General features: G+C 52.6%; 1 protein-coding gene across 4 annotated transcripts in view; it reads left to right on the top strand.

Moving 5' to 3' along the window:
• The window catches only part of KIAA1671 (KIAA1671 ortholog), a 203372-nt gene that overhangs the window by 44146 nt on the left and 136264 nt on the right, over window positions 1-22962 (top strand). For 3 of the 4 annotated variants that reach the window (XM_047827391.1, XM_047827389.1, XM_047827388.1), the window contains 4 exons: window positions 10262-10413; window positions 12173-13783; window positions 15773-15860; window positions 18711-21560. In XM_047827391.1, the coding sequence (XP_047683347.1) occupies window positions 12228-13783; window positions 15773-15860; window positions 18711-21560 (4494 nt within the window). In that variant the 5' untranslated portion in view covers window positions 10262-10413; window positions 12173-12227. Of the gene's footprint in view, window positions 1-2865; window positions 3044-10261; window positions 10414-12172; window positions 13784-15772; window positions 15861-18710; window positions 21561-22962 lie in introns of those variants that run through there. The other variant, XM_047827390.1, reaches the window with a different exon arrangement.

The following is a 22962-nucleotide window of genomic DNA, read 5'->3' as shown; positions in this document are numbered from 1 at the left end:
AATGTTTAAAAATCTACTGCTGCAGCTGATGGTCTGAGTTTTTGTTTTGTTTGGTTTTGTTTTATTAAACTGGGATATTACCAGATCATGGAAATGTAAGCGTTCAAGTCATGGTGGCACCAGGCAGAGACCATCTCAGGGACTTTGTGAGAAGACTCCCGTGAGAATCAGATGGGAACAGCTTTCACACATTGTCGTTCACAGCGGCTTAATGCTGTGCCTGGACATCAGAGCATCCTAAATGTTACCTAAGACCATCTTGGGTCCTACATGGGCTGTCTCCCACCTCTGGGGAACCCAGAACTCTCATTGTCCTTTCTCTACGCCAGGTATCAGCTAGGTTTGGGGAAGGAGAACTCAGAGTGGAAGAGTCTATGCCCTGGGTGGGGTAGGGTGGGAGTTCTAAATCTTGAAGGAGGAAGAACCTCAGCCTTATCTCTGATACAAAGCATTAGGATTAGGTAAATTGCCAAAGGTGGGTGGAAGTCACTTTGGCCTGGGAAGGCAGCCTGGGCTTCATGGAACAGGTGTCCCTTAAACTGCTCTAAAAAGATGGCTGGGATTTGGGCAAATGGCAATTGTGCTCTTTGTAAAAAGCTGTCTATGGAGAAGGAATAAGGGGAAAAGACACTCAAGTCATGGGACCCATTTGGGAATCTGGGAGCATCAGCAGGGCCTGTGGCATAGACCCAACTTAGTTATTTTTTTTTTTTTAATTTTTTTTTCAACGTTTATTTATTTTTGGGACAGAGAGAGACAGAGCATGAATGGGGGAGGGACAGAGAGAGAGGGAGACACAGAATCGGAAACAGGCTCCAGGCTCAGAGCCATCAGCCCAGAGCCTGACGCGGGGCTCGAACTCACGGACCGCGAGATCGTGACCTGGCTGAAGTCGGACGCTTAACCGACTGCGCCACCCAGGCGCCCCTTAGTTGTTTTTTTTTTTTTTTTTTTTATGTTTATTTATTTATTTACTTTTGAGAGGGAGAGAGAGAGAGCAGGGGAGGGGCAGAGAGAGAGAGACAGAATCCCAGGCAGGCTCCACACGGTCAGCACAAAGCCTGATGCGGGGCTCGAACCCTCGAACTGTGAGATCATGAGCTGTGCCAAAACCAAGAGTCCAGTGCTTAACCCAGGCCCTCCCACCCCCAACTGAGTTATTTTTGGCGGGCCTTTGAATACCTTGCCCAAGGCAATGGATGGTGAGAGCCATTTATTTTAGAGCTGCAGAGAGACAGGATCACACCTTCCTAGGGTTTGAGCTTTGCACATAAGGCAGCTCTTGGGCCAAAGTAAGCTAATTCCTCCAGAAATCTATTTGTACTTGGAGGGAAAAAAATTTTTTTTTTCTTTTTCTGAAATGCAATATGCACTTCTCAGCCTCCCTAAAGAGAGACAGTGTGTTGTGTGCACGTCTTTGTGAGTCCAGCCGGCATTGTGCTGTGTATTGTGTTGAATTGAGCTTTGGGGTTGAGTTTCCTCTGCTGTGAACATCCGTTCCGGGGCTGGGTCTTCCTTCCTGCTCCCTCTTCCACTGCCAGGCTAGACACGGCCTCTGGGCTGGGCCCGGATTCCCCTCCCTATGTGAGCTGTTCTAATTGCCCTTGCAAACCTTATAGTCAAGTCTGTGATAATCTGGCCATAAACGAGAGCCAGTAAAGCTGCGAGTGAGGGCATGGCCAGCCAGGGGCCCTGGTTTATTGCTCATTAGATGTCTTTATTGGGTTTGCCCCAGGGGAGAGGTTGAGAACCCTGACCTCCTAAGCTTTGAATTAAGTCAGCATGGGATGTGTTTCCCTTAGGTGTGAAAGTCCATTCTGCATATATCAAAAGCTCTAAAAAAGGTGTACATCCTTTGAACCTGTCAGCCCACTTCTAGGCAAAATTTATCTTGGGAAAATAGTTGCATGTGGGTGTTCATTGCAGTGTTGGTTTTAATGGTCAACGTTTGGCAACAGCCTAAAGATCCTCTATTGGGGGATGGATTATCTAATGATGAGATACCCATATAATGGAATGCTCCAGAAGCACTGGCAAGAACTGTGTAGGCTGTACAGTTATCAATGTGAAAGATGCTTATGACATGTTTCGAAATTAAAAAAAAAAAAAAAAAAGAGGCAAGTTCCTAAATTGCACGTCTGATTCCATTTTAGTTTTGACAGAAAGTTCCCATTTGCAGTGGAAATGCCGCCCAGGTTGATATACATCAGAGTGCTAACAGGGGCTGGTGGGTGGTAGGATTTAGGATTATTAAAAATATTTTTGCTCATCTGTATTTGTGAAGTTTTCTGTCATTATGTGGAGCACCTGAGGAGATGTAATGGAAAGGCGGGTCTCAGCCAGAATAGTGTGAGTTTTGACTTTTTTAAAGAAGGGAATGTCACATTCTTGGGGAAGGTCCAGTCTCAGGGGACTGAGTGCTCCATGATCTAGGGCAGGGGTCCATAACCTCTCTCTGTAAAGGGCCGCATAGTAAATATTTTAGGCTTTCTGGGCCAGATGGCCTCTGTGGCAACCACCCAGCTCTGTCTTCCTACCTTGGGAGAAGCTGTACATAACACAGAAATAAAGGATCATGGCTGTGTTACAATAAAACTTTATTTACAAAAACATCGTGGGCCGGATGTGGCCTGCAGACTGTAGCTTGCCCATCCCTGATGTAGAGAAAAACAAACAGAAGAAGCAGCTTGATTAATAGCTTCAGTGAGTGCTGCAGCCAGTCCAGAAATAGCACAAATAGTAGGAAGGAACAGGCTAATGAGGATTGAAAAGGCGGATGTTTAAATAGAGGCGTAAAGATAAGCTGTACTATTCTTTCTCCAGATCCGCATTTGCACCTGGACGAGGGGTGTTGTTGGGCTGAAGAAGTTTGGGTTATGCTTCGGGGGTGAATGTGTCCTACCCACATCTGGTGCTGCAGGGCAAGTTTGGGAAAAGCCTCCTCGAAATGTTCCTGGGATCCGGGAGTCCAGAATGTCAGGTGTGCTGAACTGGAAGCCCTTGGAACTTGAAATTGACAGAAGTGGAGCCTATGCTAATTAAGGTAGTTCTTAAAGAGATAGTGCACACTCACTAGGAAGCTTTACTGCCACTACTTTCCTCAGTAGGGGAGTAAAAATTTTATTTAGCCCTTTAACAGCCCTTTACTGAGCACCACCTGTTAGTAGGGAACCATGGGGGCCCAGGAGGTTTAGAATATGCATCTCAGGTTCCAGAAAGCTGGGCTCCGTGGTGGATGAAGGACCAAGCGTGGAGAGAAGTGGACAGTGCAGCCCTGAAGAGTCGGAATGGCAGAATCTGTAAAATCCCAGGGGATTTAGAGACCCCCTTGTTCAACCTCTTGTTTCACCAGTGGGGAAACTGAGGCTCAGAGGGAGGCAGGGACTTGCTCAAGCTCTCATTTCAAGTTAGCAGAGGAACTGAGATCAACTTTAGGGCGAGGGGCATACTGTTGTGATTTCCATTTTTTTTTTCTTTTTCTGTGATTTCCATTTTTATGAAATACCCGTAAAGGGCAAATCCATGGAGGCAGAAAGCAAAAGCAGTGGTTGCCAGAGGCTGGGGGGGAGGGGCAGTGGGGAATGACTGCCTAAGGGGTTCGGGGACTCCTTTAGGGGTGATGAAAATGTTCTGCAACTAGACAGAGGTGATGGCTGCACCATGTGGTGAGTTTACCAGATGCCTCTGCACTGTATGCTTTAAAGTGGGCAAGATGATGAATTTTAGATTATGTGATTTCTACCACAATTAACAACAAAAAAGTAGGATGATGGAATAATTTATCCTCCAAACCTGGGCGCTTTTTTCTTAGAGAGAGAGAGAGAGAGAGAGAGAGAGAACCCTCGCAAGTGGAGGAGAGCGGCAGAGGGGGGAGAGAGAGAATCTTAAGCCAGCTCCACACTCAGCATGGAGGCCAACGCGGGGTTGATCCTGAGACCCTGGGATCATGACCTGAGCTGAAATCAAGAGTCAGATGCTCAACCCACTGGGCCACCCAGGCGCCCCAAAACCCGGGCACTTTTAAGGGATCTGTTCCAGAATGTGTGGTTACCTTGATGAAAACCCCCCAGTTCGGACTCCCAGACCAATGGACTCTCCAGTGGGATTCTGACTCAAGAAGATGCAGGAGTTTTAGGAAGTTGTGCCTCCCAGACTTTCCAGCAAGATAGCCGCACATTGTCCCAAGGAGGACCAATAAATAGGCTCATGCTGTGACCATTTCTCCTGGACCTTTGGATCTGCGCACATGCCGTTTCCTCGGCTGGCACTGACTTCTTCCTCTGCTCGGCAGACTCCTACCAGGCTCAGTTGAGATGTCACCTCTTCCAGGATGGCATCCCTGACTTACTCCTCCCTTGGGCTTCTATATCCTCACTTTCTGCCCCCATCAGGGCACCTTGCAAATTTTATGGTGTATCATTCCTCCCTCCTCCACTAGACTGCATCACCCATTGTGATCAGGAGTGGGGTCTCCTTTGCTTCCTGCTACATTGCCAGTGTGAGGGGGCATGGCCCAGTGTGGGCCAGGAGGGCCTTTAATGGAGATTTGCCTGAAGGACACAGGTCCCCATGAGCTGAGTCCTATGGTAATTAGAGCTGAAGCATTAGGTTTTACTTTACATTTGTTTTTAGTTTCTTGTTTTTGTTTCTAAAGATCTTTATTTTAAGAGAGAGAGTGTGCATGAGCGGGGGAGGGGCAGAGAGAGAGAGAGAGAGAGAGAGAGAGAGAGAGAGAGAGAATCCCAAGCAGGCTGTGCATTGTCAACGAGGAGCCTGACACAGGGCTCGAACTCCCGAACCATGAGATCCTGACCTGAGCCCAAATCGAGATCTCCCCAACTGAAACTCTGTCCCCATTAGATACTAGCTCTCCATTCCTCCCCGTCCCCCCAACCCCAGGCACCCACAATTCTACCTTTTGTCTCAACGAATTTGACTACTCTAGGTGCCTCGTAGATGGGAGATCATACGGTATTTGTGTTTTTGTGACTGGCTTATTGCACTTTTTGTAACGTCCTCAAGGCGCATCCGTGTTGTCACGCGTTATCAGAATTTCCTTCCTTTTTAAAAGAATTTTTTTTTTTTTTACTAAAAAAATTTTTTTTAAACATTGATTTATTTTTGAGAGAGAGGGAGAGAGAGAGACAGAGTATGAGGAGGGGAGGGGCAGAGAGAGAGAGAGGGAGACACAGAATCTGAAACAGGCTCCAGGCTCCGTGCAGTCAGCGCAGAGCGCAATGCGGGGCCCAAACCCACAAACCGTGAGATCGTGACCTGAACTGAGGTCAGACGCCCAACCGACTGGGCCACCCAGATGCCCCAGAATTTCCTTCCTTTTTAAGGCCGAATGATACTCCATTGTGTAGAGATACCATATTTTGTTTATTTCTAGACATTTGGGTTTCTTCTACCTTTTGGCTATTGTGAATAATGTTCCTCTGAACATTGGCGTGTCTTTCAGGGGTGGGATTGCTAGGTTCTGTGTTCAGTTTTTGAGGATCTGCCCTGCTGTTTTCCACAGCCTCTGCGCCATTTTATATTCCCACAGTGGTGCACAAGGATTCCAATTTTACCACATCTTCGCCAACACTGCTTGTGTTCTGTTTTTTGCATTTTTTTTTTTTTTATCACAGCCATCCAAACGGTTGTGAACTGTCCTTTACTTCTGAGCATCATCAAAGCAGTTATTCTACTTAAGCGCATGTGGACTCTGGAAGAAATCTGACAATGAGGTGGGTGGGGTCGGCGAGACTCCAGCTGCCTCGCCCCCCCCCCAGGCAGGATGCTTCCTGCTCTGGCTTTATCTTCCTCATCTGTAAGGTGGGGGTCTTAGCTGGATCCGCTTCTGTGGTGAGACAGGATTCTTGTGCTGCTCATGATGACCTGGGCCAGCTGGACACTGGAGGTCTGGTTTGCCTGCTGACGTTGCAACTTTTATGATCTTTCAAATGGCATAGGAGTCCCAGGGTTAGGGTTAGGGTTAGGGTTAGGGTGATGGCTTTCTCTTCCCTTAGGTTCCTTCCATAGGATACATTTTTAGAAGCAAGGTTACAGAACCAAAAAAAAGTGCAGGGCACCTGGGTGGCCAACTTCAGCTCAGGTCATGATCTTACGGTTTGTGGGTTCGAGCCCTGCGTGGGGCTCTGTGCTGACGGCTCAGAGCCTGGGGCCTGCTTCAGATTCTGTGTCTCCCTCTCTCTCTGCCCCTCCCCTACTTGCTCGCGCACATGCGTGCACATACTCTCCGTCTCTCTCAAAAATAAATAAACGTTAAAAAAATAAATGCATGCTTTGGGGGGGGTGATTATAGTGGGGAAAAGCACTTGATTTGTATTCAGAAGATTTCAACCCTAGCTCTGCCCTTCCCTAGCATATGATCTGCCTCATTGTCAGGACTGTGTTTTCCTCATCTCTAGAATGGCGGTAATAATTCGAGAAACAGAGGGTTGCTGAGAGTATTAAATGGGAGAAGGTAGAAGGCGCACAGAGTCACGTAGCGTGGTGCCTGACTCTTGATGGAGTCTCAAAAAATATTAGTTGAGAGTGAATATTGCCAAATTGCTTCTATCCGTTTCCTTGGTCCTGGGAGCAGATAAACACATCAGTTTTCCCACAGCCATGCCTACACTGGATGCTGTTACTTTCTTCCCTCAGGGATGGTCTCCCTTCAAATGCTTTTTCTGCCCACTGGCTTGATATCCCCTCTGGGGTCAGGCCTGGGGATATAGCTGTGAACCGGACCCAGGACTCAGGTCCAGCAGTTGAGGGGAAGAAACAGAGGCAGTCACCACATGTGTGATCAAGTGCCAGGCAAGGTGGAAACACCGAGACTTTGATAGACTTTGAGCCCCTGAACCGCCCTAGGGCATCAGGGAAGGCTCCCTGGAAGCGGTGGCATTTTGGAGCTCAGGACTGAGGGATGAACAGGGAATGGCCCGGCAGTAGGAAATGGCAGTGTAGAGGTGTGGAGGTGAGGAAGAGCATAGTGCGTCTTGTGACCTGTCCGGGGGCTCATCGTGCTGAAGTAAGGATGTGAGTGCGTGTGAGAGACAGACGGATGGACGGGGAGGAGGTGAAGGGGATCCGGCTCCTGCCGGGTCGCGGGGAGGGAGTTTGACACGCGTGTGCTCTGAGCAAGGCGGGGTGGTGTGATGGCACTCGCCTGTCATAGCCTCGTGCCACGGCTGCTGGACTAGATGGGAGGAGGCTCCGGCAGCCACAGGCGTGTCGGCCAGGAGGCGGATTTCAAATGTCCCTTCTTTTTGAATTTTCCCTGGCCATTAACCTCTTTATTGTCACTTGTCTAACTTTCTATGCACCTTGCTTATTTCCCATCTTCCTGATCGCCAGGGCTGTGGGGACAGGGCTTTCTCCACGTCTTACTCACCGCTGTGTCCCTTGCACCTGGCCCAGAGCTCGGTACCCGGTAGGTGCTCAGTAGTGGTGTATTGGACGAAAGGAATGGATGAATGAATGAACGGATGAGCTGGGGCCGTTGCCATGGGGACGGAGAAGGGAAGATACATACGCTCTGGTGACACTGGACGTTCTGGGCGGATGCGGGTATGCCCTTGGTGCCTGGCGCAGGGCACCACGCAGGGCAGGTTTGCAGATTTGGGAGGCCAGGTCACATCCCGGAAGCCACTGGAAGGTGTGTGGACTGGCTTCACACCCCTCACCAGACGGTGGCATTCCCGAGAAACAGCACCCAGAGACGGCTGAGTGAATGACGGGTGAGCTCCCAGATCGGATTCAAGGGTGCAATTACGAAAGCTCTGCAGCAGCTGTTAGAATGAATCCACGCCTCTGAAGCTGAGAGAAAAGCTGCCAAACTCTTTGGTTTTGAATGGAGGTGTTTCTCTTGCCTTCTCCCTGTGTGGTTCTCTCGGGAGGGGGCTGTGAGCGCCGTGGCTGTGCCCCCGGCACGAAGCCCAGTGCCTGGTTTGCAGAAGGAAGGTCAGAAGGATGGGTGCACAGATGCTCCGAGTGACTCCCGCCTCATTTCAGCAACTAATGGTCCTGGTGACTCAGTTCCCAGGAGAATGGGCTCCTTTGCATAAATTTGCAGGAAGTGGGCATTTCAACCTTTGCAGATCCACTCAGGGAGATCAAGCCCGTACACTGGGCAGGTTCAACGGCACGGACTTGCCCATTGCTACCCGCCCCCCCTGCCCCCCACCAATGCTTGAGGTCAGACAGACATGCTCTGGCCCCTGATCCGCGGTGGCCTCCTGACCTCCCAGATCAGCCTGGATTCATAGAGATGCGCCCAGAGGTGGCTCGCACTCTGTGCCCCTTCTGGTTTCAGGGAGCCCTTGTTCACTTGGCTTTGGCCATAATGCTAATAAATTTCAAAAAACGAGCGGGGCCACACAACACACAGCAGCTGGCCTCTATGTGAGGGAGCTTCTGAAGTATGTTGGAAGAGACCACAGTGTCTTAAATTAAGCATGACATATGTGATGCATTTAAAGCGAGGTTTCAAAGCGTACGTTTCAGTCGGTTTCCTGGCATTTTGTACAACAGGTTAAGTGAAACCCTGAGAGTCACGTGTTTCTAGGTTTGGGAGAGACTTCAAAATGTTAGTTATTAAGCTGTCCTTGGCGGTGCTTAAAAAACGTCTCCCCCCCCACCCCGCCTTTGCTCACTGAGGTAGTAATTAATTCGTCGAATCGGTGGTGCAGCCATATTTACATACCAGGTATTTGCCAGGCATTTTAAATGGAAACTCGAGAGGAAGCCCAAGATGGGGAGATTGCAGATAACAGAGACACTGTTCCGGTTAAGAGGGTTACGGACCAAGAGTCTTTCTTCCCTTGTCTTCCCTGCAGTGTGGCCCGCGAGATGGGTTCCAGGATCCCAGAGTAGGGCCACACGCGTGCGTGCGCCGTTGATCCTAATTTAGCGGCGGTGGCTGTTGGTGACTTCCTTCCCAGGAAAAGCTGTGCAGAGAAGCGTTCATCCCACGGTTGGGCAGATGAGCCGGTGACACGACCCGTGACCGCGTGGGGTGGCTGTGGTCACAGCAGGTGTCTGACAGGCGCCTGTCCTAGGCAGTCAAGCTCCTCCCTGTGGTCCAGTGACACTTGAGGGGCTCTTGGGGAGGCAGGTAGCCTGAGCTTCCAGCTGGGCTCCTCACGGCTCTTCGGTTCTGTCACCCAGCAGCAACTGACGTGTGGTAGGGTCAGACCTATGGTAGGTCTTGCCAGCGCTTGCCGGAGCCGGAGTAACTCCTCCTATGTCCTAGATTGCTTAGTGCCATGAAGCTCGTGGTACCTGTACTTACTCAGAATCTTAGAGGAGTGGGGAGCAGAAGAATATTCCTCATTCACCGACTTATTCATTCAGCCATTATTTTTGTACATACTCAGCAGTTATGTATTCAGTGCTACTATATGCCAAGCTGCTGTGCTAGCTACTGGGGATTCAGGGTGCCTCTGGGGGCTTGCCATTGAACGGGAAAGACTGATAACGACGTGAAGGCTCATGCAGTATTCAATATGCCCGTGTTACTCTGACGAGTCCTGCCGAGCACCTCTGGTGCTCCATGGACGTGTAAGAGGACTGTGCCAGGCTGGGGAGGTGGGGCAGAGAGGTCTGAGCTGTGTTCTGAGGGGTGGTCCTGTGTCTGTATGTGAGTGAGAAGGGTATCCCAGGAAGCAGGCACGGCAGGTGCAAATGTCCCGGGGTGCATTTCAGGATCTCCAACAGATGCAGTGTTCAAGTACTTCTGAGGCAGGAGAAACAGCTCCCAAATTAGCCAGCACCTTGGGTTCTCGGTGTCATCTCCCAGCCTGGGGACTCTTCCGGGATCACCATTCCCATTTCCAAGCAGTTAGTACTCTTCCTGTGCTCCCACATCCCCCTGTATACACCATGGTGTTTATTACTCAGAGTTGTAAGTGCTTCTGTGTATGTGTGTGTGTGTGTGTGTGTGTGTGCGTGTGTATGTGCGTGTGTGTGTGCGTGCGTGTGTGTGTGTTTCTTACACAAGACTGTGAGTTCCCTGAATGCAGGGGATTTTTCTTGTTGCTCCTTGTGCACATGGTAGGTGGTCAGTAAACACGTTAGCAGAGGAACAGGGCAGGGGGGCAGATTTTTATTGAGCTCCCGCTGTGGACTCAGCCCTCTTTATGCTACGGTATCGGGAAGCCGAAAGGAGCGTGTGTTTGACAAGCTGGAGATGCCAGGGAGCTCTGTGCCGTCTGTGCACATATTGCCAGAACTCCGGAACCGAGGCTGTGGTCCTGTGTCTCCCCAGACCTGCTGAAACCCAGCCCTGCGGGAACGAGCCTCCCTGCCCCCGTCCGCCTCTGCCATGGGAGTGTGCGGCCAGCCCCGTTCGCGATGAGACGTGACGCCGTTGACTTTCTCAGGCAGTCACACATCCCCAGCCGGCGCCTGCCAGCTCGGGTAAGTGGGGCCGGGGTGTCCGGGAGGTGGAGGGCGCCTGTGGGTTCTGCCGGGGAATTTTCTCTCGGTCCTTTGTGTTCTGTTACTGCCCCTTGTCTCATGTCCGGCTCACGTGTGTGTCCCAGGGAAGGGTTTCCAAGAGGTCACGTGGACTGGCCCTAAGGGAGACCAGTCCTGATTTTGGTCAGGACCCGACATGCCTTAGAACTCTGCCCCCGGGGCCTTGGCAGACGGAACTCTGCCATTCTCCGATTCTCTGGTTCTCCCTATCTGTCCCTCTTCTGCTGCCTCTAACCCTGTCTAGACAGCGTTCTCCGGTTTGGGGAGAAGAAATCTGTTAGCACCATCGAGCGTGTAAGGAAGAGAAAATATCAAAATCTGTCTGCCTTTCTTTCCTGCAGGCTGCTGAGTGAGTCAGAGCCGGGGGCAGCAGAGTGGGGCCCCAGGAAGGGAAGCAGGAGGCTTGCGTTGAACTGAAATACCTTCTGCTTTTATTCCATCTAGATGGGGGCAAGCTGGGGGCAGTTTTGCAGGGAGACAGAACTCGGACATGAAAGTGGTGGGGGAGGGCGGGGGGCAGGGATGAAGAACAGTCACTTCAGAAACCAGAAAGGAGTGAGATATAATGTTCAAGGAGGCCGAGGTGAATGGGGTGAGGACTTGAGGTCAGGTTTCAGCTGTGTGATGTAGGCAAGTCAGGAGACCTCTCTGGGCCCTTGCTTTTCATCCCCATAATGGAGATGGTTATAGTCCCTGCTTCTCAGGGTTGTGCCAGGATCAATGAGAGAGGAGGGCTCCTGCCTTGAGAGAACCGCAAAGGCAAACCAGGAACGACAGCAGGTTGCGTGAAGAATGAAGTGACTTTTTGTTTTAAGGCATCTGGAAGGCTGTGGGGGGGAGGGAGGTGGAGGTAAGGGACAGTCTAGAGGGGTTGGGGGGCTGAGCCTGGGACCTCAGGGGCCACGAACGAACTTATGTGACCTCAGGGACTCCAGCTTTTGGTAGCTGTGTGAGCTGGGGCTGGTCACCTAGCCTCTCTGAGCTTGGTGCTCAGCACAGAGTTGTGAGGAGGGTCAGCTGGGAGGTGGGAGAAGGGCTTGGGGGTAACAGGAGTGAGGGGATGTGAGGATGCTCTCAGCGGGGCTCTGGCTGGGAGTGTGTGGTGTGCATTTGGGGTCTGACCTGAGTTCGAGTCCTGACTTGGCCCCTTACTCTCCAAGTGATCTCTGAGCTGGTTTCCTTATCTGTGTAGCAGAGATAATGGCTTTTTACCTAAGAGCTGACCTTGAGATTAACTGAGGGGGGGAACCTCCTAGGGAATGTTGCCACCCTTTCCCCACCCTTCTTGGGCCTGGAACAAACTTTAGAAATGGCCCTTTAGTCCACCGACCTTGCCAAGAGTTCAGAGAGGTGGAAAGGCTGGCCTGGACTTGCCCGGTGAGGTTGGTGGAGAGTGGTTGTCCAGTACCCAGGGCGCTGGGCTCCTGGGCCCGTTCCCCCGGCCCCCTCTGCTTCGACACACACACCGCCTGAGATTTATTTTATTTTATTTGTTTAATGTTTACTTATAATCCGAAGCAGGCTCCAGGCTCCGAGCTGTCAGCACAGAGTCCGACACGGGGCTCAAACCCACGAACAGTGAGCTTGTGTCCCGAGCCGAAGTTGGACGCCCAACTGCCTTGAGCCACCCAGGCGCCCCGACACGGACCGAGATTTAAATTTACTTTCCCCCCCCCCCCCTTTTCTTTTTTACTTTCAGTGCTTGCTTCTCTAGTTCGGATGTTCTTAATCCCCATGGGCCCACAACCGTAGCCATGGCGACGCGGGTTGAGGTCGGCTCCATAGCTTCCCTGACAGGAGTGCCAGGCCTCGGCGAGATCGCCCAGGAGGAGACCCTGAAGCGGACCTACTTCCGCCAGGCCGGTGACACCCCCGGGCCACCCTCCCCGCTGCTCTTGGAAGGAAAAAGCCCCCTCAGGAGCCCGGCCCGCTTACTTCCGCTGCCCAGACTTGCCCCCAAACCCTTCTGCAGGGAGAAGGTCCTGGACGTGAACCCCCCCGCCCCATCCTTGGGGTCCGGCCCAACCAGCCCGTCTCCCTGTGGGCGCGCCCAGGACCTGGTGGCAAAGGACCTGGGCGAGAGGATGCCTGGCTTGGTGGGGCAGGAGGCGGGGAATGGGGAAGGCCTGAGGAAGAGCTCGTCTTCGTTCAGCAAGGCTGCCTTCCCGCGGCCCCGACCCAGCACCATGATTCTCTTTGAAACCACCAAAGCCGGCCCCATTCTGGGGAAGGGGGCCAATGAGGGGGCTCGGGAGGCCACCACGGGCGTGTCTCAGGAGCCCGCGTTGGGCTCCCGGCCCGAGGTGGCCGCCAAGCCCGCCCTGCCCGCCCGAAAGCCTGCGACCCTTCCCCGACCGGCCTCCCTGTCGCAGGACACCAGGCCAGCTGCCCCCCAAGAAGAGAAAGGCCCAAACGAGCCTGTCTCAAAGGCCAGCGGTGTGGAGGACACGGGTGACCTCGCTCTGGAGCCCAGGCCTCTCCAGAGGAGAAGGCCTGTGTCGGCCATTTTCATCGAATGTATTCAGGCTCAGAAGCCAGGCCCAGGCGGGGCGGCCGGGGTGGGGAAAGCACCCCCCACCCCGCCTGAGAAGACGTGGGTGAGGAGGCCCAGGCCCCTGTCCGTGGACCTCACGGCCCGGTTTGAGAGCAGAGAGGCCTTGCTGAAGAAGGCAGCCGATGAGGCCACTGCGGGTTCCACTGCCCAGTGTCGGGGGCCCGAGAGGTCCGACCCGGAGCCCAAAGTGGATGGGGAGTGTTTGGTCAAAGCAAACCTTCGCCTTTGTGACCCAGACTCAGACTTCCCAGAGGTAGCCAAGAAGGCCCGAGAACAGAAGGAGAGGGTGCTTTTTAAGCAGGCGGAGACGGGCAGCCTCAGAAGTGCTGGGGGCTCAGCCAGGGGCACCCCCACGGTTGACCAGCACCCCGGGGAGGAGAAAGTGAAACTGCTCAGGGAGCCGGAGAAGGTGCTCCCGCCCCTCTCGCCCAGGCCGGGAAAAGACCAAGAATTTGCTGAGGTCAAGAGCAGAGCCTCCGACGGGGAAAGCCGGCTGGAGGGTGGATGGACCCTCAGGGGCAGCATCAAGAAGAGCATCAGCCTGTTTGGGGAGGAGAGCACTTTGGCTTTGGCCGCAGAATCGGAACCCCCACCGGCCACCCCTGAGCCCCCGTTGGCTGCCCCAGAGCGTGGGAAAGCGGTTGTGAGCGTCCAGGAGCGGATCAAAGGCTGGGCCGCTGAGAGCTCAGAGGCAAAGCCAGAGATCAGGAGAAAGCCCTTCCAGGCACGGCCGTTGTCGGCGGATCTGACCAAACCGTAAGTGGGAATGTTCCACAGGCTTCGCTCAGCCCCCGGCTGCCTCCGACAGCCTACCAGAGAGGCCCCTCAGGAAAGAGAAGCAGGCACCAGGCTCTGCATTAGGCACCTTGCAGCTCCCCCGCCCTTCTTTCTTGGTTTACCCACAGACCCCCAGAGGAGGTGGTGTTGGCTTCCGTTTCTCAGATAAGGAGCTCGGGGGCAGAGAGGGAACACGGCTCCCCTCCGGGTTCACTGTGTGCCAGCAGCTCCATTTCTTTGTCCTTTCCCCGCTTTACACGTCGCAGTGGGGGGAGACACCGTGCCCATTTCACAGATGCGGATAGGAGAGGGGAAGTGCCTCGAGGAAGTCTGGAGCCCTGTGTAATTCCAGTGCAGACTGGGTCCGTCGCTAAGCTTGCCTTTCCAGAAGCCTGAGGATGTTTACTGTAGAGCCTAAGCCTCCATGAGCAGCCCCCGAATAAAATCAGATGGGTCAAGATAGCTTGAGCAAGTCCCCTTCCCTCTTGAGCCTCGGTTTGTCTCTAAAACCGAAACCTTCCTTGAAGGATTATGCTGTGAATCGCTCTGCCCATGGGAGGCCATCACTACATTGTAGCTCCAAATGATATTATTAATCCTGTTAGTTAACGATGAGTTTCTAAGCTCAGCCAGGCCTCTGATATCTCTTGCTCTTTTGTTTTCCCACAAGTGGCTCCCCGGCTACAACAGGCGCGTTAAAGACATGCATGCCACCGGCATACTTTTGTGGGGAAGGAACTTCCAAGGGCCACCTCTGGGCAGACTGCCCTCCCAAGCCCTGGGAACCAGGACAGCCGGCTGGGCTTGGGTTCGATCAGTGGCTCTCAGCATTTAAAATCATCTGGGGAAAAAAAAAAAAAAAAAAAAAAAAACCAGTGCCTGGCACTCCCCTGCCCCCATCCAGAGATTCTGATTCGGTTGATCTGGGGAGGGGCTCATAGCTTGGTCGTTTTTCAAAGTTCCCAAGTGATTCTCATGTGCAGCCAGGTCCAAGCTGAGATACCAGAGCAAGAGGCACCCATGCAAGGGACCTCACACACCTTTTCCTGCGTCCTCCCAGTGCCTTGGATTATTCTCATTTGACAGATGGGGAAACTGAGGCTCTGAGTTTGGAAACGACTCACCCATGGCCTCATGCCTCCTGGGTGGCAGACCCTGGATTGCAGAGTGGGGCGAGTTTAAGTGGCTTGTCTCTCTCCCCTCCCTGGTCTCTGTAGCCCTCAGCCCTGAATTCATCTTTAGGCATCCACCCCAGGGAGCTCTTCAGAGACGGGAAAATGCTAACACCAGAACACCCTTTCGTTCTCTTCCCCTTGGCAAGTGGAGAAACTGAGGCCCAGAGAAGGACAATGACTTGGCCAAGGTTACCCAGAGAGGCAGAGACCTGCCCATGCCCCCACACATTCCACACGCCCCCCCCCCCCCCCCCCAACCCGCAGGTCCCGTGGCAGGTCTGTGGTGGGGCTGCTGTTGTGCCTGGGGTTGCTAACAACAACCATTAATTATCCCTCCTGGGGCATCTTTACTCTTCCTTAAACGCCCTCACATAGCTATTAGGGCCTTGGGTAGCCTCTTATCTGCCCTACAAAAGACGATGGGGAGGTGTTAATTATCCCCGTTTCATAGATGAAGAGACAGAGGCTCAGGTGAGGCCACAAGCACAACCCAAGCTCCTGCAGTGCAGAGGCAGTAGAGCTGGGACAGCACCTAGGTCTCTTCTTCCAAGCCTGGGGCTCCTGCTACCCCAGTGATGCTGTGTTTAAGGTAAACTCTCCCCACCGGGCCCTTCTCGGTTTGGCGGCTAGAGCGGCCACAGACACATCTTTTCTCAAAGCAAACCAGGTCGTGTTGCCTTGTTGATCTCCGTGCCGATTTCACCCCTGGGTTCCTGAGCTAGTTACGGGGCGTGGGCTGGAGGGAGTCCCAGCTCCTGGCCCCGTGCAAATAACTTGGATCTTCTGGTGCCAGGTTTTCAAGCCCAGCTTCAAGCAACGAAGTCCGATATGAGAAGTGTTCTGAGCTAAGTGGCGAGCTTCCTCAGGAACCCGGAGAAAAGGTGAGAAGCCTCTGTGTTTGGCACGTCTTGTTTTCTAGTGGGTGGCTTTACTTACTGGAAAAAGAGCTTTCAGGATCCACAAGACCCAGGAAACAATCAGAAGCCTCTCATGAAGAAGAAAACGTTTTTTTTTGTTGTTGTTGTTTTTTCTTGAATGCTGGGACTTTTTAAGTCCCTTTTGGGTTTGTGATTCTGCCCTCCTTAGTGTTAAATATTGTTTACAAATGTAATTGCCAGGTTTTATTTCGTTTCCTGTGCAAAGAGGAAGCGGAGCCTGGCTTTCTTATGTACGAATGCTTGCTTTTTTAAGAATTTAAAATTTAGATTAAACACTGTTAATTGGAACTCCCTCAATTTCCCTCATTATGTCCCTGTTCCCTACCTCAGCTTGTCATCTAACAATAGCAGAAGGAGGGAAGCTAAATTGCGTAAAACTATTTTTATTTATTCTGTTTAATAAGAAAAAGCTTATGAAATAACTACTAGGTCTAACTGTTTTGTGGATGATGCATCGTGCAGAGTTTTCATCTTTTTTTAAATGCTTATTTATTTTTGAGAGAGAGACAGAGAGACAGAGAGACAGAGCACGGGCGGGGGAGGGGCAGAGAGAGAGAGAGACACAGAATCTGAAGCGGGCTCCAGGCTCCGAGCTGTCAGTACAGAGCCCGATGTGGGGCTCAAACTCACAAGCTGTGAGATCCTGACCTGAGCCAAAGTTGGATGCTTAACCGGCTGAGCCACCCAGAAGCCCCTAGTCCAGAATTTTTTATTTTTATTTTTACTTTTATTTTTATTTAAGTCATCTCTACACTCAGCGTGGGGCTTGAACTCATGACCCCAAGATCGAGTTGCACGCTCCCCAGCCAGGGGCCCTCAGAATTTTCATCACTCCAAATGGAAACCCTTAGCCAGTCAGTCACTTCCCATCTCCCACCTGTGGCCTCTGGCAACCACAAATCTACTTTCTGTCCCTATAGACACTTGCCTATTCTGGACATTCCCTACAGATGGAATCACAAAACACACATCCTTTTGTCTGGCTTCTTTCATTTAGCATAATGTTTTCAAGGTTCCTCTGTGTTGGAGCGTGAATCAGTACCCTGTCCCTTTTTAATGGCTGAATAATACCCCGTTGTACAAGTGGACCCTGATTTGTTTATCCATTCTTCTTCTGGTGGACATTTCAGTGATTTCCACCTTCTGTGAATAGTGCTGCTATGGATATAGGTGTACAAGTTTTTATTGGAACATCGGTTTTCCCTTCTTTTGGGGATCTACCCAGGAATGGGATTGGCTACTTTGATGGTTAAGTCGTTGTTTAACTTGTTTAAGTAGACTTATTTCTTATTTCATTTCATTTCATTTCATTTCATTTCATTTCATTTCATTTCATTTCATTTCATTGTATTTTAGAGAGACATAAAGTGCAAGTGAGGATGGGGCAGAGGGAGGGAGAGAGAGAGAGAGAGAGAGAGAGAGAGAGAATCTTAAGCAGGCTCCATGCTTAGTGTGGAGCCCGACAAAAGGCTCGATCCCATGACCCTGAGATCATGACCTGAGCCGAAATCAAGAGTCAGACGCTCATCCGACTAAGCCACCCAGGAGCCCTGAAGTAGACTTACTTCTCACAACAAAAAAAGGTTAAGAAATGGCTAATTCACACACGCCTGTTATAAAATCGAACAGAACTGAGGTGTGTAAGAGGAAAAAACGACGTTCTCCTCATTCCTTTCTCCTGCTCTGACGCCCTTACTCACTGATGAACTTATAGCTCTTCTCCCTTGTTTATCTACGTGTATACACACATACACATGCGGTTGTTTAAAAAATGGAATCGTTTTAGAAATACACTGTCTGCAGTCTGCTTTTCTCCTGCCCACACAACAGTGTTTTGTGTGTTGTTAGAGATGACATCGGGACCCACCCCCTTCTGTGGAGTCAAGTGCCCTGTGGCATTTCATTGTCTGCATTAGGTCAAAGCTCACTTAGCCCGTGCCCTACAGATGGGCACCTAGGTTGTTTCTGTGTTGGTTTTGTTTCCTCAAGCGGTGCTCCCTGAGCCTTCTCATTGACGCCGACTTGGGCACCCGAGCCAACAGAGAGTCTTGGCAGGAAATTGGCCAGATTAAAGGAAACGTGCATTTGAACATTTTTATGTTCTTGCCAACAGTTTCCAAGAGTGTCCATTTTCCCACATCCTCACCCTCACTGGGTGTGTTCGGTCTTTAACATTTTATGGCATCTCACTGTTGTGATTTTATGTATTTTTATTTTTTAAATAGTATTTTTTTGTGGGTTTTTTTTTTAAGCGTTTATTTATCTTTGAGACAGAGACAGAAAGAGCACCAGTGGGGGAGGGGCAGAGAGAGAGAGGGAGACACAGAACCCGAGGCAGGCTCCAGGCTGCAAGCTGTCAGCACAGAGCCCGACGTGGGGCTCGAACCTATGAACTACGAGATCATGACCTGAGCCGAAGTCGGACGCTCAACCTACTGAGCCACCCAGGTGCCCCTGTTGTGATTTTAAAAGCAGCTGTGTTGGGGCGCCTGGGTGGCGTAGTCGGTTAAGCGTCCGACTTCAGCCAGGTCATGATCTCGCGGTCCGTGAGTTCGAGCCCCGCGTCGGGCTCTGGGCTGATGGCTCGGAGCCTGGAGCCTGTTTCCGATTCTGTGTCTCCCGCTCTCTCTGCCCCTCCCCCGTTCATGCTCTGTCTCTCTCTGTCCCAAAAATAAATAAAAAACGTTGAAAAAAACAAAAAAAAAGCAGCTGTGTTGATCACCTCACCTCTTCCTTTCCCTTTCAAAGTCCCTTAACGTCAGTTGCATTGTTTCTTTTCTTTTTTTTTTTCAGCAAAAGGAAGGGCATGGTGTGGATAGAGCATCCGTCCTGAGAAGCTCCTGGAAGCCTGGAACGCTCCGAGAGAAGTCGAGGCAGACAGAGTGGAAGGACAGTCCTAACCAAGTCCCTGGCAACCATCGGGGTGAGAGCTCGGTGGGGGCTCTGAGCCCTTCTGACAGCACTCCAGAAGATGATGGAAGCTTCCAGACTGTGTGGGCCACGGTGTTTGAGCATCACGTGGAGAGACACACAGTGGCTGACCAGTCAGGACACCGTCCCTCGGCCACGGCCCCGAGAGATGTGGCTGATGCCAGTGTCTCAGAGTTCAGACCCAGGCGCGAGAGAAGCTCATGGCTGGGGAAGGACCTGCCTGAAAAGACAGCCCTCAAGAAACAGAGCTCCAGAGGGTTCGAAACTCCTGATGCAGAGAAATGGGCACAGACTGCCCTTTCAAATGGTGAACCCAGACAGTGTCACGTGCCCTTCCCGGAAGAATACCCTTTGGATGAAAAACACAATAAGAACCCCTTCCTCCAACGTGCTGAAAACCCTCCCTCATCCCAGAGGGTCGAGCCCAAGTATGACATGATGCACACAGTGGGCAAGTGTGCGCACAGTGAGGCCGTCTCCGTGGCGTTGGAGGAAAGAGCCATGACCCTGCGAAGTGGCAGGTCTCGGCTCTCACCAAAGGGGAGGCAGCAGGCCCGTGAGGTCACCCCTGCAGAGCCAGAGTACAGGCTCGAAGGTCAGGCGGGGTCCGTTCACAGGGCCAGTTTGATTTGGGAAGCTCAAGGGACTCATGAGGTCAGTGAGCCAAGGCCTGACTTCCGGGAGCCAAAGGACACGTTTGGAGGCAATTGCCTGTCACCCAAATGGACAGGGGGGGCGACCTTGAACTGGCATAAAGCCACCGTGGTGGCCAGTGAAGAGAAAGGCTCGGAACTGAGCCCCAGGGCCAACAGCGAGCGCTCAGCCAGGTTGTGCGGCTCTGAAGTCCCCTCTGGGAGGGCCATCCAGGTGGCCGTCTGGGAGGCTCCACACGAGGGGCCCGCTGGGGCCAGAAACAAGTCAGGAGGCTGCAGCTCAGTGGGAGAAAGGGGTCCCCCCCGGGGGTGCCCTCTGGATCCTCTCTGTCTGGCTAAGGACGAGCCCTCCGACTTCCGAGCCCGGCCACATCCAGAAGCGCTTGTGCAGAGAGGGCCCCTCGCTGTGGCTTCTGGTGAGGGTGAACCCAGGCCAGCCCAGGCACCAGAGCCTGAAGTCAAGATGCGGAAAGCGGGTCCCGCGGACCAGAGACTCGAGAGGTGGCGACGGCGGACATTACCGCACGACGTGAAGTTTGAGGAGTTCAGCTTCCTGGCCCCAGAAAACACCTCAAAGGTGGAGCAGAGGCGAACAGACCATTTGAGCCCCACCGTCAGTGCCTTAAGAAAACCCCAGCTCTCCCACAACAGGGTGGAGGCCCAGGAGGAGAACCCAAGTGCTTCACAGGACCAGACTCGCCCAGTGGTGAAGCAACGGTCCTCTCTGGAACCCAAGGCGACATTTTTTGCAGTGACATATCAGATTCCTGATACTCAAAAAGCAAAAAGTACTGTTAAGTCAGGGCCCGAAAACTTGACGGAACATTCTAGAAAACCAGCACCGCCTCCATCTCCTCATCCTCGAACTCCTACCTTGGCTTCTCTTCACCATGAAGGGCCACTGGAGAGCAAGGGCAGTAAAAACTGGACTAAGGGCAGAGAGCACGACCACACAAGCTTTTCAAAGCCTCTGAAGCCAACAGACCATCTGTCACCTCTTGGAGACAGGATTCTGGATCCTTCCATTGAAAGAATCATGGATGCCGATGCCTCATGGAGTCATCGGAGACCAGAAGATGGCACCGGTTTTCAGAACAGTTGGAAGGATTGTGGGACCAAGACGTCCCCCAGCGGCGCTCCCAAAACACCCCCGGCTTCCAAAAGTCACCCAGAAGCCAACGATCTCCTCACCAGAAGGAGCACTGAGGTGGTCAGTGCAAGGGTCCCGGGTAAAATCAGAGATGGCTACAGATCCAGTGTTCTTGACATTGATGCCCTGATGGCAGAGTACAAGAAGCAGGAGGTGGAGGAACCCCTGGAGGGGGCACCCTCGGTGCCCAGCGGCTCGACTCAGGAGAGGCCAGGCCATCTAGGCAGGGTGGAACCAAGAAGGAGGAGCTGGAAGGAGAGGCCCGAAGCCGAGGGTCTCCAGAAACAAGCAGGTTTCACCGAAGCAAACCACAGTTCCGCTCCTGGCCCTGGCAAGCCACGGGCAGAGACCCCGGGGGCAACCACAAACACCAAATCCAGCTCTCCACTGTGGGCTCTGCCAGTCTCAGCTCCTTCTGAAAAATATCCAGGGGTTTCTTCAGGCCCCACCGGTCCCAGGAGAAAAGACTCAGGAATCCCCGAGGATGACAGAAGGGCCTTTGCTAGTAAACATCAAGGTGCAAAGTATTCAAATTACCCAGCCGAGTCAAAGCCCCCAACCTGGGAGGATCTGGGCAGTGGGGCCAGCGTGTTGCCCAAGTCATCCCCCGCTCACCAGAAGAAAGGGACCCCGGGGAAATCCATCGGGACGGAAGAGGAGGCCAGTGTGTTCCAGTGGGGTGATCACCCTTATGACCGTGACAGGTCACAGCTGGATGTCAAGAGAGCCTATTCGGAGAAGGGTCCGCCTGCCAAAATCCGAGAGGGCCTGTCTGCTATGCAGGAAGCCAGAGAGAGGAGACGAGAGCGGCCCCAGGGGAGGTCCAGCCTCCCCGGAGACAGTTCTGAGGTCAAGGAGACCAAAATGGGGCTCTGTCGGCGAGAGTCGGGGACTCGAGACACTCAGAAGGTGAGTGGTCAGTTTTGTAAGGCGTTGATTAAACACATAGGCCGGGGGGGCTCAAAATCCCATGTGACATGGGCCAGGTGGCTATGTACACGAGTGGCGGGGATTGTGGCAAATAGAGAGCTCAGTTCCGGCCAGTTCTTGACACGCGATGCCTCCATTTAGTCCACGGGGCCACCAGTTTGAAACGTCTGGCCTAGAATGTTGGTGACGATCGGTATCATTTATTGAGCACCCTCTGTCCGTTCCTGTGTGTTGTCATCGAGTTCATTATCGTGTCCTGCATATTCAGCATCATGCATGACATTTTGTGAGCATTCAGGGAATACTGGCTGTTTCAATGTTTAATTATTTATTTTGAGAGAGAGAGGGTGAGCAGAGTGGGGGACGGGCAGAAAGAGAGGGAGAGAGAATCCCAAGCGGGCTCCCAGTCATCAGCACAGTGCCCTACACAGGGCTCGATCTCACAAACCTTGGGATCGTGGCCTGAGGCGAAATCCAGAGTCAGATGCCTCCCCGACTGAGCCACCCAGGCGCCCCGAGTGAGTGAGCCATCTTAGGTGAGTCTCATGACAATCCCTCTTTTGTGGGACAGTTGGAGTTTCCACAGAGGCCGGCCTTTGCAAGCAGCTGTTTGAGGAGGTGATTCCCCGCTGGGATCCCCAGTGGAGAAGTGAGGCAGGTGTTAAAAGTGCCTCTGTGGGCATCTGAGGCTCATTCTCGTTGGAGCAGTAGCATAGATCACCCCTGAGTTGTCCTGTCCAAGAAGCAAGGAACCTGGCATATGTATTTTCCATTTCCCTTCTGTCCTCACTGGGGGCTGTTTCTGGGACTCTCAGCATTCAGACTCTTCCATTCTGTCTGGTGCCATGCTCAGTGGTGGAGAGAAAACTCCCCACGCGGCAGGACACCATTGCCATCGGCAGGTCCTTGAGCGCAGGGCTGGGCGCCCACAACGTCTGCTGCGGGTGCAATCGTCTTGTACCCTTGAAAAAGCCCAGGCTCAGAGAAGTTAAGTAACGTGTCTCAGGTCACACAGCACCAAGTGGCAAAGCTGGTATTTGAACCCAGGTCTGGCTCGATACCCAAGCTTTCACGTAGGCTACTCGGTGGTAAATGAGGAATCTTGAAGGTGGGGAAGAAATCTGAGGCATGGAGCCTGCCTTCGGGAAGCTTATGATCTCTGCGGGGAGATGGGACACGGTGACCCACGGCCGGGAAATGACCAGGCACGGAGGTGAGGTGCTGGAGAAGAGGCCCGGGAAGGCATCCTGGAGGAGCTGCTGGCCGGAGCCCACGCTGGGGGGTGGTTATGAGTTTGGATGGGCTGGTTCGGGGGGTGAGGGCATTCGCGGCAGAAGCACAGCACGCGCAAAGGTTTGGAGGTGGGGACCAGACATGCCAA

This window comes from Prionailurus viverrinus, chromosome D3 (genome assembly GCF_022837055.1).
Source record: "Prionailurus viverrinus isolate Anna chromosome D3, UM_Priviv_1.0, whole genome shotgun sequence".
Lineage (NCBI taxonomy): Eukaryota > Metazoa > Chordata > Mammalia > Carnivora > Felidae > Prionailurus > Prionailurus viverrinus.
This window is presented reverse-complemented; position numbering and strand designations above follow the sequence as displayed.